The following is an 18,526-nucleotide window of genomic DNA, read 5'->3' on the forward strand; positions in this document are numbered from 1 at the left end:
TACTATAAATGGACTTGCGGCTTTTTAGATGCATGTTACATTAGGAACATAAGACTGTTTCTTCACGATCAACACAAAGAGATAAAAGCTGATGTTCCATGTTGAAATTATTAATTGAACAGGCTTTGTTTCCAGGGATGTGTAAATTACTAAAGGAGAATAAATATGTGTCCTGCTCTTTGTATTTTGCTGCATTGCTTATCACACTGGTCATTTACATGAATTATTTCCAGTAACTTTGGGGTGTAAAATGTCTAAAATATGCAGCATGAAATGTTTTTGCCTGTAGGCATGAATTTGTATTTTCAGTCTGAATATCATTAGATAACCCACTTTTGCAAATCTGGGGTACTGACCCTATCACCTACAAAATACATTTTTAGACAACGTATTTGCCTTTACAAACACACTTGAGAGTAACAGAGAGTAAATGTTGACACTATATGTTCACTGGCAATGGTTCTTTTATGATCCAAGTGAACATCCTTATGCTATGCAAAAGTCATAGAATAGAGTATGGCTGGATTACTTACAGGCCCCAGACCCTATGGGGTCCCGAAAGCCCCAATGTTATTGTGTCAGTTTTTTTTGTGGTAATTTGTCATTTATTACAAATGTTTGTGATTATGCACAACTAATGCACCATATAAATTAAAACTATTACGGCCTGGAGGTGAGTTCTGCATTGTTAGCTGTCTTGTCTACCCATCTTGTGAAGCAGTGGTCCCCAACCTCACAAGATGATGGAAGGTATATGAAAGAAACACTATATTTATTTCACTTCCACAAAATTCTGTTCATTATTTCTACTTTTCTCTCATTTCTCTTCAGGTTGCTTTTACCTTTTCAGGCCTCAAATGAAGCAATCCATAAAGAAAACACCCCTCACAGCCATGATCTGCAACGATGGGTTGCAGGTAGAAATTGATTTGTTTGAAGAGGGTCACAAGCCAAAAAGGTAAGGGGGACAACTGTTGTAGAGGGTTCTGTGTCAAAATGAATACCACGGGGTGGGATAAACTACCACAAACAGTGGGTCAGTAAGGGTCCACCAGTAATTTTGATTAGGATTAACGTTGCCATGGAGAGGAGGTCAGGGTGGATGGTTGGACATACAAAGCGCAAGACCAAGGTTTGTGTCCTGCATCCAATGTGTTGTTAGTTCCAGGCTACTAAAATACTAGATTATGGTTTTTCTTTTCATATCGAAAGGAATAGGTATTGCGTGACTTGATTTTTCTGCACATGGTCAATTCTGTAGCTCATCACTGCATTACTTCAGTATAGGACACAACCCCAGCAAACCTCTTTGTGCCCCATGTGCACACAAACACAACTCTGCAGACAACAGGCTATTACACTATGTTTCCTTGCCTCCTAAATGCTTATGAAAATACTCAATCAGCTGCGGAGAAAGGAAAGATACCCGACTGGCTCTGCTTATTCGTACGTGACTCGAAATAATCGGCAGTATTATAGAGTACAATAACAAACACTGTGGGAAATGTTCTACACATAAGAGTTTATTGGGCAGGACACGCTTCTAGATGGGTTAAAAAGCTTTCTGAAGAGCAAAAACATCATTACCCATCTGCCTGCATTTCTACTAAGTACTTTCTCAATGTAGCTGGCAGAGCAGTGAAAATCCTTTTCAATCAGGACCCTCTTAATATGCGTATATTCTTATCTTATAATGGGGCCCCCTCTATTGTGAGAGTCTTCTCCGCAGCGGCCCTTTTCGCAGCATAATGGACCATAAACTGAATAGTGGGAAAGGTAAATAATTTAAGCCCCCTGCATTTGCCGCGGCACACCTTGCATTATGAATTTATGTTTGAATGCGTAACAGGAGATTACAAATTACCACATTAGAGGGGCGGGGGAAAGAGAAGATGGGAGACGGAGTGAGAGTTCTCTCCTGAGCAGAAAACCACTTAGGAAGTCAGGTACATCACCAGACCATTACACATGGAGCGGAAGAATCTGCTCAGAGAGGCCAATGAGCTGCTGTGATTGGTCACATCCTGCTACTAAAACTGCTATCAACAGCAAATCAGGTCAGATCAAGAGGTTCTATAGTGTGCGAGCTAAGTGGGTTAGATCTGTTTTCGACGGGAGGCATGTCTCACGCCACTTTTGAACAACTTTTACTTACTGTAAAGGTATCCTAAGTCACTCCAGTGCATGTAAGTGCTGTGCTGCAAGTAGTCTCCTATAGTAAGAAGTATAATAAAACCATCTCTAGATAGCTGCTGTGTCTAGTTTGATTCTCTGGTCTGTCTGTGAGGCGTCTTCAGTGTCTCACAATAGAGGAGAAGGTAGCTGCTTTATTTGGATGTGAAGCAGAACAAGGCTGAAAAACAGCTCTGCAATTTCTCAAGTCTGTAAATGACAACATCAGTTGCCTGTTCAGTTGCTTAAAATGGCCAAACATGACAATGACAAGATTGTGCAAATGACGAGTGTCCTCTTGCGGAAGCAAAGGCAGCAGTTGTGTGACTTGTGTTGTCATTGTGTTGTAAAACATCTTAGGGATGAGATCTATGTGGATGTGACTTTGACATTGGAGAATACCAGTCAACGTTGGTTTCTTTTAACCATGACCACCTAAACTTCACCAAATAGTTGTCTCAACGTAACCAAATCTTGACCACAGTGGTAGCAAAAAATGTTCACATGAATTATTTCTGTGACAGCAGTATTGCCATTTTAGGATTTCTATGTTTCTGCTACATTTCTATTTGTGATGTTCAAGGCACTGTATTGTACTATCTTGTATTCGTTTTTCAGTTTTATCCATCTTTTTAACTTGGCTAATTAATAATCCATGGAACTCCCCTTTTTCTTCTCATGTTTGGTTTTCACAATGTATTCATGCTGTTGTTCAAAGCAAAGTCCAAAACTATAACCTCAGCTTCCCTTGTGTGCTAGTTTGCCTTTTCTCTCTCCCAGCACTGTCAGCCTCTGATCTTCACTCCTCTTAATATATCCAATGAATAGAGTGATACAGCAGCCTTTTAAAGTTGAATATAAAGGCACCATGTGTGTGTGTGACTTTTTCTGTCTGTATGTGTGTGTGCATGTGACGGGCAGGCAGTAGGCGCTGCTTAGTCCCTCAGGCCCCCTGCGATGGCAGCACCAGCGCCCTCGCTCTCCCCAAGAGGAAGCGCAGTGACCTTTGCGTTGGTGGCGCTGGCTGGTGTGTGTACTTACATCAACGTAATTTGCATTAATGTAATCGGAGCTCTGTTCCCCCTCCAGGGCCTGCAGCCTGACACGGGAGTGATCATCTGGAAGAGAGGAAGAAACCGGCATTGAATTAATCATATTAACGAGGGCATCAGGAAAAGAAAAGGGGGAGAGGGACAGAGAGACAGACAGTAAAACAAAGAAACAGAGAGAGAGATTATAAAACAGAGAAAGTGATGATGGAGGAGAGGTAGAAGGGCCAGACCGGCATCATACTTTGGAACATATTAAAACAAAGTTGTAAATGCAACATGCCTAATGAGTAGCTACTCTTATGTGACTGAGCCTGTATAACAAACACAATGCGCTGCTGTAAGTTTAAAACCTTCATGATACGAACTCGAACGAAATTAGGTACAGGAAACTTGCTCGATGGAAAACCTCAGTTAATGGTAAATAAGGTGGGGTGCAGTGAGCTTAAACCAAAGTACAATTACTTTGCTTGGGAAAGGGAAGTTGGACGTCCCCTGCTGGAACTTGACCCCAGTTAAGCGATTGAAGATGATGAGGATGATGACAATTACTTTGAATAAGGACATACATTTATGGTGAGATATGTGAAATGAAAACTATGCAGCCTTGACCCTAGATTATGTTCAAATAAAAAAACAAAGGTAAAGTAATTTTAAAACAGTCCCTAAAGTTGACAAAGGTTTTTCCTCAGCAGCAGTGACTGAAGAGGGGGATGAAATCAGCATGAACAACCTCCAGGTCTGAAAGTGACGCCAATGACAAAGTGCCTTAAACTTGCATTGTTTGTACTGGCCACCAGGGAGTGGCTCCACTGGTTAAAGAAAGAAGTCAAATTGCGTTGGAGTCTATGACAAAATGACCCTACTTCTCACTTGATTTATCCTCAGTAATGAGTCCTAATGAGTTTTTGGTCTCAGTGCCTAGTTTCAAGTTGGCTTCAATCCAGCAAGATGTTCATGTTTTAAATTATGGTCCCATTTAAAGGAAAATAAATGAGAAAACAGGGTATGCCGTAGGGCTTGTCTACCTTGTGATTGACAAGTCGCAACCACGGTGACCTGTCTATCAGGATAGAAGCAAATTGTATCCACTACACTGTGCACATTTAACTAGCAGTGAACTAGTTTTTGAGTGCTGTCAGTGTTTTTGTCTAAGAACGCTGACTCTTTCACAGTGTGTTTTCAGTTCATGAAAGTTAACTGTAACATTTTGGTCACGTAAAAATGATCTTGTTCAGCATTCGGTTGTACAAAATGACTAGACTCCAAGGAGTTGGCTTTTCATTTTTTTCTGGTACGTACGTTTTGTTTTTTGCCTGATCAAAATTAGCATTCCAATTAATATCACCATACCAGTGTTGGGCAGTAATGCGTTACTGTAATATTATTACTTATGCCAGTAATGAGTAGTGTAAGGGATTACTTTTTCCAATACAGTAATAATATCACAGTTGCTAAAACAGGGTGGTGTGTTCCAGTAACGCCGCGTACTGGAACACACCACCCTAGACGTGATGTGCGACTGTGCGGCAGGTCAGCGGCAGTTCAAGTAAAGCCAGAACTTTATTATGTTGTTAAGAATTGAGAACAAGGGAGAGAGGTGTTCTTTTGACAGGTGTAAGTATTGCTATTATTGAGTCACAGTCAAAGTTAAAAAGAACATTGTCGTCCGTTGTAAACTTTGTGCGACAAGCAGAAAGTTTTGAAGCGCAAATAATTCTACATGTAATTTATTGATACATCTGCTAAAGCAGCACAGCAATGTGAAACTTATAGAAAGAAACTCTGGCCGCTACTGCCAGTGATGCTTGCACTCGTCGTGAGAGAGTACCTTTAAGCTATGTTTTATGTTTTGTAAAAACAGTGAATACATACAATAATGTGCAGTAGTGAAAATAATAGTAACGATTAACATAACTAGTTACTACTAACTAACTATACCCACTAATAAGTAAAATAATATTATTACTTTTTTAAGGAGTAATAAGTAACTAGAATCTTCTTTAAATTTCTGAGTAAGTTCCCCAGCACTGCACCTTACTAACCCAGCTAGCTAGCTTCACCCTGTCCAAATCTGGTCATCTCAGTTTCCCAAAAAACAACATGTACGTGATGTATAGAATGGTGATGCCCAAAATGCCAAACTCAAGGCTTAAAAATGGTAGTCCACAAACCAATGGGTGACCTCATGGTTTTTTAAAGTCTATCATAACAGCTCAGCTCAAGTTTGGAAAGGTAATGTGAATTAACTGTGAAATCAAATTCAACATTTTTATAAACAATGCTGAGGATACATGTTATTTTCCATATGCTGCACGACTTATTTCTCATAACTGAAAAGACACTGCAGGAAGATGAATATAAAAGTAGATTGGAAAGGTCAAAGCTGCTCTCGTTGGCTGATAATAAAACTCTGTTTGAGCAGCTTATAGTTATCCAGAGTCACAAGCCTGGCCAATAAATCAGCCTGAAGAATGGGAATGGCACACAAAAACTCGGAGGTGCTTTGTACACACATGCAATAATATTCCCATATCGGTTCTTCATGCGATTCTCATCCTTCTTGGCAGAGTCCCATGGAGCAGACTGTCCCTCAAAAAAGCTCTGAAAAGAGAGAAAACAGAGAACAGAGACAGGGGGAGATGAAATATGGTGTCATGTGTGAGCACTCTAAATGATAACCAGGCTAAAGAACACAGTCTTCCACTTTCAGCTCTACAAAAAAAGGATGGGAACATTGGCAATTGAACGGAAGACACAGAGAGATATATTCACATCATTATTAGACATGAAACACAGAGAGGATGGTGGATCCTGGGGAGCTGTGTCAAACAGCAAGTGCCATTAGGGCAGAGGCGGCGGGTGTCATGCTCAAACCTCTCCCCCTGCGCCGCTCTGCCAGGCGGAGCCACCACAGCGGCTGTCTGTCTGCCTCATCTGAAGGACTCAATCAGCTCATTGCGGGGAAAAATAAAGCCAGCTCATCGTCTGCAGATCAAAACTGCTCCACTCAGATTACCCTCATGAAATATTTATCATCGCTCGCTGGGGAGATTTCCATTCTGATGGCACACCAGGCACAATTAAGCCAAATTATGAAAATACATCTCCACTGCCAGTCCACCGCTGTTCTGCACGGGCGGGTGGGGTTGGCTCCAAGCAGACTAGCCCGGACAAAAACACGTTATTGTTCTGGCTTTTTGATAGTCAGCTAATGCACATTTGAAAAGTCAGCTAATACATTAGAATGCAGGCCATCTGCAAGTAAAGACTCGAGAGCTTTTATCGAAGGTTAAACAGATTGTTTGGAGAGTTGCTTTCTGTGTGGTTAGCCAGTCTGAGAGAGCAGGACGCATTGTCTTCAATCATCAGTGCTCTAGGACTTGATGGTTTCATTCATCTCAGTGCTGTGGGCAGGCAGCAGGCCGTTTGTCTAACAAATAAAGGTCTTACAGACACGCCAGAAGGACATATTCCTGTATTAAGTCCTAAGGATTAGTGATTTCACTGAGAAACAGCTTTAATATGCTAAAAATATGTCCCATCCTTCCAGTGAGGATGGAAGCATGTCTCAGAGATGGATTACACAGGCCTCTCCTCCTGTGGCAGTATGTCTTGAGTAAATGCACGGGCCAATGTCATTCCCTCTGTCACTCTGAAGGATACAGGTCTAATATCAAGCATCTGAACACAAATCATCTTGAAGCCGAAAGGCGTTACCTGGCAACTTTATAATAGTTCTCTCTTAAACTGAGTGACCCTGCCTGTCTCAAATGCTATAGTCTCATTCCTCAGGCTGTTTAGATCCTGAATTCAGAAAAACAAATGATGGTGATAAAGCAGTTAGTGTCCCAAGAGGTAGCGATCATCTGAAGGCTTTCAATTTAAAAGGCTATGTATCCATCGTGGGGATAATTGGCTACATAAAATTCACCAGTGACAGTGATTGAAAAACAATGGATGGCTCCACCTATAAAAACTATTTTGTAGCAAAGGTCGGTGTTGTACTTAACTTTAGAGCATCTGCAGGTAGTTTATCACCATCTTAGAATTATTCCCATTGGCCCAGATCCAACTTAGTATGTTTTTTAATTACAGGCTTCCTGCTGTACTCCAGTCCCAGCACAGTTTGTCTCCTATGCCATTTGTCTTGTCTTTGTCTGTAAACACTTACTGTAAGTGAAAAGCATAGTACTTTCTCTGCATCCAATCACTATGGGAAAACCTACATAAAGCGACAACAGAGCACTTGACATACAGCACACACCATGGCAAAGTAAAAAAGAACACAAAGAAGCAGAATTGTTTAGTGATTTGCTTCCTAATTAATAAATAATTTGCTGTGTGAGAAAAGGAGACTCATTCACATTGACTAGTGTTCATTGGCGGTTGGAGCTTTTAGAATAGCCGGATTCTCACAGTATGCTAGACGCAACACATTTCCCTTCACAAAAAACAAGCTGAAAACAAATGAAATGCAATGACAACATAATGTTAATAAAGCAGTTGGAACTTGTTTTCTGCTTTCTGTTTGCTCACTCAGAGTGTACGTCAACGTGCAGAAGAATTTGGACATGCAAATATTCTGTTATACTTTCTATCAAACATGACTTTATAAAGCTTTTACAAAGTATACAAAAACATGAGTTTGTGCGGTGTCCTTTTTGATGGTGCTTTCCAGATCATCTCTTAAGTATTCCAAATTGTTTGGTAGTTGGTTGGTTTGGCTATGAAGAAATTCATTTGTTGACCCACAATTTTTTTAATCTGCTGGTATAACATCAGAATTTGCTGGTTTGAGTTACTGTTATCTTCCAAATTAAATTTTTTAAAAAAAATAATTTTAGTTATTCTGGTCAGGAACTAGGTATAGCTTTGAAAAGCTTTTTAAAGAAACATCAGAATTAAGTTGTGGAGCATTTCTGGATCTCAGTTTCTGATTATGGAAAAAAACATTTCACAGTGACATTTGCAATTTACATGATAAAGAAATGACAAGACAAAAGATTCAAAAAGTCACTGTTTCACACATTTCATCATCTCTGGACAGTCAAATGCTTTGGCACATCTTCTGTTGGTAAATGCCCTTTTCAGAGTAGATCATATATGTGAGATGTTTGGAATCCCACAGGGCCAAAAAGCCAACAAGCACCATCAATCTTTCAGTCTAAAAAATTGACAAATAACCAAAAGTATTGGCTTACCTCGTTTATCTGATCCAAAGTTAACGTACAGAATAACAAGAAGCATGGGTCGGAGAGAGATATAGTACAGTGTAAGTCAACAAGTTTAGAGGTGCACTAAGCTCCAATCTCATCATCAAAAAAAAACGGTTAAAAAGGGCATTAACCTTAAAACAGATCATTATAGTGAAGACAGCAGCGGAACACAACATACAAATGAATCGCTCTAGCCAAGTGAGAATGAGCTCCATTACACACTTTAAGCATCCCACTTTTTTGCAATAGTCTGCGGACAGCTAGGTGACAGCAAGGTGAGGGGACAGGGGCCAATCGTTCCTAGTGGGGTTGCTTGCCACGTGAACCCAAAACACCTTTATCCATAACGGATTAGGCCCAGAGGGCAGTCCAAAGCACACCAGCCCCTCAATGAACTGATGCTGCAGGTAGCAATGGGAGACTGCATTATTTAATTTTACAGTCATGAGGGGGAAGTGTGGAGTTAATTACTGACAGATCTGGCCCACACATAGAAGAACTTAGCAGGAGATGAAGGGAGGGAGAGGAAAGCAAGTAAAGAACGGGGGAGGTGTAGATAAGTAAATTACAGAAAAGAGATTAAGCAAGAGAGAGGACATACGAGGTACAGGAAACACGTTCAAAGGGTGAAGAAAAAGATGTGATGCAGATTAAAAAAGGGAAACGTTAGGATAGGAAAAGGTGGTAAAGAAAGACAGGAGATGTTAGAATAAATAAAAGTGGTAATACTATCTGTGAAAAGGCCCAGCATGTCAGATAGAAAAACTGAAGTGATACAAATTAGATATTCAAAAAGGATTTAAAAAGCATAGCTTGAAGCCAGTCTGTCACAACATGGCATAGGGGTGAGATGAGGCTGGCTGGTGTGGTGCTGAGGGACGCCGAGGAGGCTGGAGTGCTGCCAAGCCCTGCCAGACTCCTGCACTAATGAGAGGAAATGGGAGTGATGCTCTTCTGGGGCAAAATCTTTTGTTTTGGTGTCAGCGAGAGGCATGGTGTCAGATTACAAATGCTGTTGTGTGACAACAGTCTTAAGAGAGCAGCACGCTGCCATCGCGGGAGCCTAATCGGACCTGATTCAGATTCAGATAAAGGAGAGGACATGGCTAACTCACAGCAGCTAGCTGTTCCTCACCTTTGTGTGTGTCTGTGTGTGTGTGTATGTGTGTGTGTGTGGGTGGGGGGTGCATTTCAACTTGGTCTACAGCAGAGTGTCCAAGCAAGGAGGACTGAGAGTGGGTCAGCAGCTTTTGACACAAACACACATCGGTGCAAACAACAATGAACAGATGAACAACAAAACAAATCACACCGTAAACACGCTGAGACAGGGTACATTAACAATTTATCATAAAAGTGCATCTGGGGAGAAACAACCAGTTCTGCTGTGCAGTGAAAAACAGAGAAAGAGACATGGGGCTGTACACCAGGACACAGATGAAGCCTTGTATTAGACTGATAAACATTTCCGCTCAAGGATCTCCGTGGAGATGTTACAAGTCTCTCACCAGGCTTTATCTGTGTTTGCAACCTTTACAGTGGGGGATGACAGCTGGGTTTGCGTCCTACCTCATACTCCTCCTTGAAGCCGTAGCCCTCGGCACACTTCATCTGTGTGATGTGCTGGAGGAGGTCCGCCACGCGGATCGCCGGATGCAGCTGGCCCGTCTGATAAGGCACATCAACCGGCTCCCGCTTCCTCAGGGAGTGAGTGTGCGACTGCACCAGGCTGCTAGTGTCGCTGCCCATGTTCTGGCTCTCATCTGTGGGACACAAAAACAGGGACAGGACAGAGCAGGTCAGGACGGAGACGAAGGTGCTAGCATTGCATGATTTATCAGTATATTGTTAAGATAGATAGGGGGGACATAATGCTTGAAGCAGTAAACAGAGTTGTGGTATTATATGAGTTTATTGACATATAAAGTTGAGTTAAGTTGCCTAGGTGTTGTCACTCACACCAGTACATATCTCACTTAACAAGTGTTCCCATTAACAGATGGCACATTATCTCATTTACCGTTAAGCATTATGTCACCACTCTCCAGATTGACAAACAACTCTCAACTAGTAATCTGTTATGGATGGTCACAACAACACAACATCATTGAGTAATAGGATGAGTCATGTGGTGGGAAGGTTCAGGTCCATCTGTCTCAGTGTGTGGCTGGAAAATATTTTATATCACAGGCCTACCGTACTGTAAGACAGCCTATAGCCATTAAAATACAAGGCCCTTTAAGTTTAGTGCTTACACTGTTAGCATTTAATATGGCTACTGTCAGAATAAAAAGAGTCAGTGGAAACAGTATAGAGAGATCATAAAAATCCACATGAAGATGCTGTAAAACAACAAGTTTACTTTTTTTTTTTTACTGGCAGTCCAGTATGCTGGTTTGGGCTGCTGTTCATATAGAGTCCATTCCAGCTCTTTCATACTGTAATCCAGTCAGTGGCAGACATGAGGCACAGATGCTGTGGGGAGCCAGCGGACGATGGAGGGTGTCCAGAAACATGAAGGAGGAGGATGTGGGGGGGTGCAGTGGGCCACAGTGAGCATGTTGCAGCAAGCACCATCAGAAGCATCACACAGACACAGCGTGGATTCAACCCCTACCACTTGTTCTTCCCCCCGAAAAAATGAAGAAAAAAAAAATCAAACCTAAAAGATTTTTTTTGAAAACAGGAGGGAAGCGGAGATGGGAGGAGAATGCATGGGGTGATGCTGCCAATGGGGCACTGTATGTACTTGGACCATGCTAGGCTAATGGTGGCTTGGTGGCACGGTACGGAGGGTGGTGAGATGCTAACATGTCCACTGGTCATGCAATAAATGTCGTAATGTCCATGCCAGAAGCAGCCTCTCACTGCTGGCTTGCTTTCTGAGTAAACACCACCTCCTTCCCCCAACCCAGGGCCCACTTGGGAAAACTTACCATTAATGGGCACTTTTTAGATAGCAGATACATAAGAGGTTATGTATGTAAAGAGAAAGAGAGGAGAAGAGAGAGGAGAGAGGGGATAAGCAACAATACAGCATGAGAACCTGTTACAGTAGTGTTTTAGAGCTACGCTATAGGGCAAGATCACATGCCTTGTCAGTCCAAACTGCCTAGCTAGAAAGCCTAGTCAAGGGGGGGATGTTGAGTGGATGGATGGGGCAATTTCAACAGTGCAAGACAAAAGTAAAAGAACAAAACAAAGGAGTCATGAATTTCAAGGGAGAAAATAATGGTGAAATACTGGTCGTCTTTGGAACAAGCTGTAATTGTTTCAGATCTGTGACTTGCGTATTTTAATGATGCCAATTACTTTTTGAGTATTCTGACATTTTGAATTTCTTTCTCTAATTGCTACAATTATATTTGCATGTGCTAGTGGTGACACCTGTATTTATACCTTTTTTTTGTTTTTTTTAATTTTAAAATAGGAGTGTGCAATGAAATCAAAAACATTACCAATCCTTTATGATCTAATCAGTTTTGATCATTAACCTCAACTGATGAGACAATGCTGTGACTGAATGTGTCACGACTGAAAGCATGTAACCTTTTCTGGCTGCTGTAATTTCATGTTAATTGTTTCACGCTTCATTAAATGTGGAACTAACATAAGCAGCTGTCACAACGGTGATGATGAAAGACTGCTTAAAGTTGCACTAATGTGAAGGGGAAAAAAAGCCCAAAGTGTAAGTTGTATACTTGTAAATACAGTTATGGTGCTCCTGTCTTCTGGAGTAGAGTTGCTTATTGCATCTTTCTTAATGGCCATGAGAATTAAATTATTACAGTCCTAGTATCCCACTTAGTATCTACATTATGTGCAATGCTGGTATAAAAAAGTGCCTGCTTGTTTAAGATGCAGCACTTTTGGCTCTGCATGTTCAACAGGCCAGTAATAATTAAAAGAAGAACAAATTGCTTTCTTTATAATTCCATTTTATCACTGAACAGGATGAATAAACACTGGCAAAGCCAAAACAATAACAAGTAGGTCACTAGCTGTTAGCCAAAGGCAGGCGGAGCAACATTAAAAAGAATAATAGAAAAGGCTGTTGTTTTGGAGGGAGGGCAGGGAGTTCAATGCGTATTGAGGAGAGAAGGGGAGGGAGGGGAGGGCAGCACAACTAACGCAAGACTTTAGATGCTCAGACCAAACGCATCCCGTGTTCGAAATTTTTGGTGAGTGGGGCTAAGAGAGAGTTTTTCTGTGTCCCTCTCACACTGTATAATTTCTGTTTGTGTCTCAGTGCAGCTGCTATGGCTTCAGCACACTGTAGCCTTGGCGTTGGGGCAAACTGCCCCCCCCCCATTGCCCCCCTTAGACACTCCCCCACATCCAGTCCACATGTCTGTCCATGCATATGAGAGGTCAAACATGTATGTGACATCACACGCACGACACGCAATGCGGATGGGATGAAGTGAAGCCAGCCTCAGCCCAGGAGAGTCCCTCATCTGACGGGGAGGGAGAGGGGGAAAGAGGCGGAAGAGGGCGGGAGAGGAGGAGGAGGGAGGGGGAGAAGCAGCAGGCAGGTATGAAGGTGATGAAGCCATCTTTAGTAAAAGAGCCAACCAAACCAAAAATGGGAGAGAAAAAAAATCTGTGCTTTTTTTGTCCTCACAGTTAAGTCTTCAAACAACCATCTTATAATTGTAATGCACTGTCATTTTGTTCAACGTAGAAGTAAGAATAATCAACAGCAATGGGAAAAGAAAAATGTGTCTCACCTAAGATTGCGGTTGGCACAAAGGGATCTGCTCATACCCCCATAACAAGTGCAGAAGTTGGAAGAGGAAAGAGAGTCGCAATAAATAAAAGAAGCCAAGATAAGTCCACAAAAAACAACAACCACAAAATTAATAGACAGTTTTTTGGTTTCTTGCCAAGCAGCATAACAAGAAACTTATCATATTTTCCAGAAAAGCTAATTATACACTAAGTTCAGTTGATTATAAATCTAGCTGCCCTTTACTTCATCTAATCAGTGAGCTGTAATCTGATTACATAAGACATAATATTATGCATATTATTTGGAGAAATTGAAGTCATAATTGAACAGCTAAATTCCATCTTGGCAAAGTGATATAAAACTATTTCTGTTATAACCAGAGATGTAGCAGAGTGTAAACCCATCTAAAGTCAATTTATCTACCTTCTCATTTGTGAAATCGTTCCTAAAATCGTTTTAATTTTTAAAGCACACATTAACTTGAGCTAAATTCCTATCACACATTACAGTGTTAGTCTGTAATTTACATAAAAATAGGTTTTACCAAGAACATAAAACTAATTAATACTTGTTTGAAAACATTGTGTCTTATTAATTTATCCTGACACATCTGCAGGTTTATTGATGACTGAATATTACACCTTCTGGTTTCACTCAACATCACGGCTTATATAGTGGGCACTTCTGTGTTGACATATGGGATTAGTGTGAGGAAATACAGTGTATGCTTACCTGGGTAGTAGGAGTTGGTGGGGATGGAAGTACTGAGAGTGTTGGCTTTTGGCAGTGTGAAGGAAGAGGGCGATGATCCAGCTAGAGACGGAAGAATGAACACAACACAAGGCAGTCAATGGTCTAGCATCGCTTAGTGGTGGAGGTAGTATTCAGAACTTGTACAGAAGTAAAAATAGCAATAACACAATGTACAAATATACCATTACTGTCAAAATGACACAATTACAATTACTGTCAAGTCACCCACGTTTTCTCACTTAACCAACAGTAAACATTTTTTAGTGCACAAACAAAATTAAATTTACCTTCACTGTATGGTGGTGGCAACAGAAATCCCAGATATATAAAATTGAACATTTATGGTATCCTTTTTTCAGCATAAACTCAGATATAAGTTGCACGGAACCCACAATACATACAAAATGACAAAAGGGCCCAATTAAAGTTCAGGTCAAAACATTATAGAACAGCATTGTTTTTTTATGTAAGAAAAAAAGTCTGTTTACATGCAGTGATTTTATTCCAGCTAATATTTGGGTTTTTGTACTTGAACATCTATATATGCCTATAAACAGTCCATAACCCAAAGATATTTGATTTAATATCACATAAAATGAAGAAAACCAGCCAATATTAAGATCTGGAAACAGTGATTTTTAACCTTTTAGCTTTTAATGACAAACAATTAATCAATTATCTAAATAGTTACATTCTGTCAATTAACTGATTGATCAACCAGAAAATATTCAGAAGTACACAAGTATTCATCAGGCAGCGGAATGGTCCCCAGGGTTGCATTGTGTTTTTAAAAAAAATATTATTACTATTATTATTATTATTATCTAATTATAACTACTTTATATACAGCTGGCTCTTTTAATTGATAAGGATACAACATATTACATACAAGATATTCAACTGATTTGTATGTACAATCTTAATATGCAGTAAAAGTAAGTAGTAACTAGCTGAAAGAAATGTGGTGATATAGACTAGCAAATATAGCTGTATACAGTAAGTGTAAAGTAGCATATCAAAACTAAATAGTAAATACGCTAACTGACTTTCCATTACTACTATTGATGTACCAGAGTAGAGCAATACAGTAGATGTCAACCCCCCGTCCCTCTTAACAGAATAAGGTCTCCTCATGCAACATCAACAGAGCCAACTGCATGCTAATGGAGTTCAAGACAATGATCTGTCAACCATGATGTTTTGACCGGAGACAGTCATATAAGGTCAAGGAGAGCATGAGAGGGCTTAGGTACAGTATTGAAGGCATTACACTGATAAGCAGAGTAAAATGTAATGCATTTATATAATTTGCGCTAGCAGACACAGGGCCAGGTTTGAACATCCACACTAACAGACAGTTAATCAAGGTCAGAGCATCTTTGGGGCTCATTCCCTGCAGGGGTGCAGAGACAGAAGCTGCTGTGGAGTTTTAATCTGATGGTTTTGACTGGGATTATACCAGGTCAAGCCCTGGGTGCAGACTTAGCTGAGCTGTCCATCAACAAAGTATTAAGTTTAACCTGGGACAAGGAAAATTACTAGGTTATCACACCAGAACCCATCCAGTATGTGTTGTGTGTTTCCTCTTTGAATTGGAAACTGAACAGTTCTGAGTTCTAAACAGGCGTGTCAGCCTTGATTATTGATTAAAAGACAAGAGTCCCTTCAGGGTATTTATAGCTATACAACTATAGTATAGTGCAGGTATGGGCAACAGAATCCTAACAGTAAATTATTAATATTGCTGATTTAAATTTACTTTTAGTTAACTTAACAAAAATGAATTTGAGAAACTAAAGAAATTTGAAAAGGGAAATGTGTAAGAAGGGTAGAACAAACGCTTGAGGGCTAGTGAAGAGAACAAATCTCTTGTTGAAGAAAAAAAATTAAACAATCTTTCTGAAAATCATATCAAAGTCTTTATCGTCAAATGAAAGTAAATTCTGTTGAACTGTTTTGCACAAGCCGGTTCCCTACTGACTACCACCAGCACTGGTAGCAACGGGTAATTTTTCAAAAGCTACAAAATTACTGTCAAATCATTTGCACAGATTGCACAAAGCCTCAGTCAGAGGAAGGCAAAACCAGACCAAAGAAAAGAGAGATTAAGACAGATCTTCATGAAAAATAAAATTTTAACACTAATTTATGCAACGGGTAGTGGTAAATGACACAAAAGGCAATAAAACCCACCTTTGTCATGCTAATGATCATGAAAAGTCATTTGGTCTCACACTGAGTTTTTATTCCTGTATTTCCGAAAATTTTGAGATATTCTTGTAGGGGGAGTCAAAACAAATGGGATTCAACTAACAGATATTTTTACACTGCAAATGAGAATTTAATACCAAGTTTGAGGTTTGGGTTGTTTTTTTAACTGTTTTCCTAAATCCTCAAATTTACTTGGAAGAGGACCAAGACTCACATTTTTAGGTTTTCCCAGTGTGAATATTTCCTGTGCAGTCAAGTCTGATTTCTTTCTCACCTGACCAAACAAAATAAATTGCTTCCACCATGCTTGGTGTGTGTGTGACTGTAAAAGGCAGGTAGGCTGATGCAGGAAGGTCTTACCTCGGCCGTTGAGAGTGAGGGCGCACTCGCTGCGGCCGTTGAGCGTGAGGGCGCACTCGCTGCGGCCGTTGAGAGTGAGGGCGCACTCGCTGCGGCCGTTGAGCGTGAGCGCGCACTCGCTGCGGGTGTTCAGCGTGTGGCTGTGTGTGTCCATGAAGGACAGCGCCTCGTCACAGTTGGTGCCCTGCTCTGTGTAGCTCTTGTCCATGGAGTTGACCATCACTGTCATCTCCTGGCGGGTGCTGTTCAGCGTCTCCTTACGCTTCTTGGCCAATTTCCTGTGTAAGAGGAAGGAATAAAAACAAACAATCAGACAAAAACAAGAATGACTGTTCCTGAATTGATCTGATATCATTCTGGTAGCCATGACTCATAGATGTAATGAGATGGCTGAGCTAACGTGCCCCGCGCTCTGGTCACATTAGGTTGATATTAGGTTCCAGATACTTTTTCAAGCAGCGAAATATAAATCCTTGAGAATGTGGAAAGGTGTGACACCCTAACCCAAATACATCAGTAGCCTTGATGATTTAAAATTAGCTATAGTATTTGAGGGAGGAAGAATTAGAGTTGTGAACGGTGAACTGAAACAGTCAACCTGCTTTTATTGACCTACTTTGAGCTGATGTGCTGGAGCCTACAAGCAATCTACTCCTGATCAAACACCATTAAAGCATTGTGTACAGAGTAAACACGCAGAGGAACACACACACACACACACACACACACACACACACACACACGCACACACGCACAAATCCACATGTATGCACACGCATATTCCAGACTGATTCTTCTTATGTAAAAGCAGCTGCAGCGCTCCCCTGTCTTGGCTTCACCTTCCTGACTGATAGAGAAATCCGATAAAGCTGTCCACAATATGGCCAATGGATATATTAATGAATTATTAACCCATTTTACACCAGGTGAGACGTTAAGGTCTTGTGACCAGGGCTTGCTGCTCGCCCCTGGTCAAAACGCAAATCCGAGGGTCACAAGCTTCTGTTGCAGCAGCAGCATTCGGGCGATAAGCATCACGAACTGTTTATTAAGTGTATGAAAACATTTGACTTTTGTGTCAGACTGTAACTTTTTAGTTTAGGAATTGCCCCTCAAACAGCTGAAATGAGCGACTGGAGAGACCAACCATTTTTTAAACTTTACTTCTTCTTTAGTACATTAGTACATTTTTTAAATGTATTTATTTTTTCTGACTTTTCTTGTTATTTAGAAACTGTAATACATGTGATTAAACATGTCTATGTTCTCTATGCTCTATGTCAGACATTTCTATGACAGTCTTGAATTTGTTTGAATTATTTCCACCTGATTTTATCAACTTAAAAAGTTCACAAATCACTGATGAAAGCATTAGCTGCAATGATGGTTTGGAAAGTTTGAGTTTCGAGTCCAAACCAGTTTCTCTTTATTATTATAACACCTGACCCTACTAAAATGTCCTACAATGGCTGTTCTGAAGCTGACTCTGACAGCCCAGATAGGAGCCACATGCATAAGAAAACAGCTTGAGCGGGGTCATACTGTAGCATATCTGTGGCATATCTGATGTCTGCCACTGCTCTATAGCTGGAGGGGAGCGAGCAGTGTAAGAATTAACTATGGCAGCCCTCATACTGATCCTCGCACTTTGTTACTCTCTGTGTGACCCCTCTGCCTATTTGAATTGCAGTCTCGCTCACGGACAACTGCTGTCTAATGATGCACTCCTGCTGCTTTGTTTTCGCAAATCTCCTCTGTTTATTCAATTTTGTCGCTGTCTCGTGCCATATGGCAACAGGCCCCTGCTGCCTTCAAACAGTCATTTGCTCTGAAGGCCGCGACGTGAGGCTAATAGTGGATCTGTTCTTCAGAAGCAAAGTGACAAAGTAGTGACATTTTCATCTGCCGGACCCACTTTTTGTCTTTAATCTGCAATTAGAGCCGGGAACAAAATGGCAATCTTGTCTCTTTTTTTTCTGTTATAGCGTCATATTGTAATAGCAAAGAGCGTGAATGGGGAGGGGGGGCTG

General features: G+C 40.8%; 1 protein-coding gene across 13 annotated transcripts in view; it reads right to left on the bottom strand.

The window, feature by feature from the left end:
- Positions 1-18,526, bottom strand: part of LOC119901824 (receptor-type tyrosine-protein phosphatase mu-like) — a 154,778-nt gene that overhangs the window by 25,642 nt on the left and 110,610 nt on the right. For 5 of the 13 annotated variants that reach the window (XM_038717517.1, XM_038717518.1, XM_038717524.1 and 2 more), the window contains 8 exons: positions 16,497-16,774; positions 13,905-13,985; positions 13,171-13,197; positions 11,377-11,388; positions 10,010-10,203; positions 8,426-8,434; positions 5,738-5,825; positions 3,214-3,290 (listed from right to left, as the gene is read on the bottom strand). In XM_038717517.1, coding sequence (XP_038573445.1) covers positions 3,214-3,290; positions 5,738-5,825; positions 8,426-8,434; positions 10,010-10,203; positions 11,377-11,388; positions 13,171-13,197; positions 13,905-13,985; positions 16,497-16,774 — 766 coding nt within the window. The remainder of the gene's footprint in view (positions 1-3,213; positions 3,291-5,737; positions 5,826-8,425; positions 8,435-10,009; positions 10,204-11,376; positions 11,389-13,170; positions 13,198-13,904; positions 13,986-16,496; positions 16,775-18,526) is intronic. The other 8 variants (XM_038717528.1, XM_038717519.1, XM_038717527.1 and 5 more) reach the window with 5 other exon arrangements.

This window comes from Micropterus salmoides, unplaced genomic scaffold (genome assembly GCF_014851395.1).
Source record: "Micropterus salmoides isolate LMB-PRFRI ecotype aquatic unplaced genomic scaffold, ASM1485139v1 Ms_hic_scaffold_14, whole genome shotgun sequence".
Classification (NCBI taxonomy): domain Eukaryota; kingdom Metazoa; phylum Chordata; class Actinopteri; order Centrarchiformes; family Centrarchidae; genus Micropterus; species Micropterus salmoides.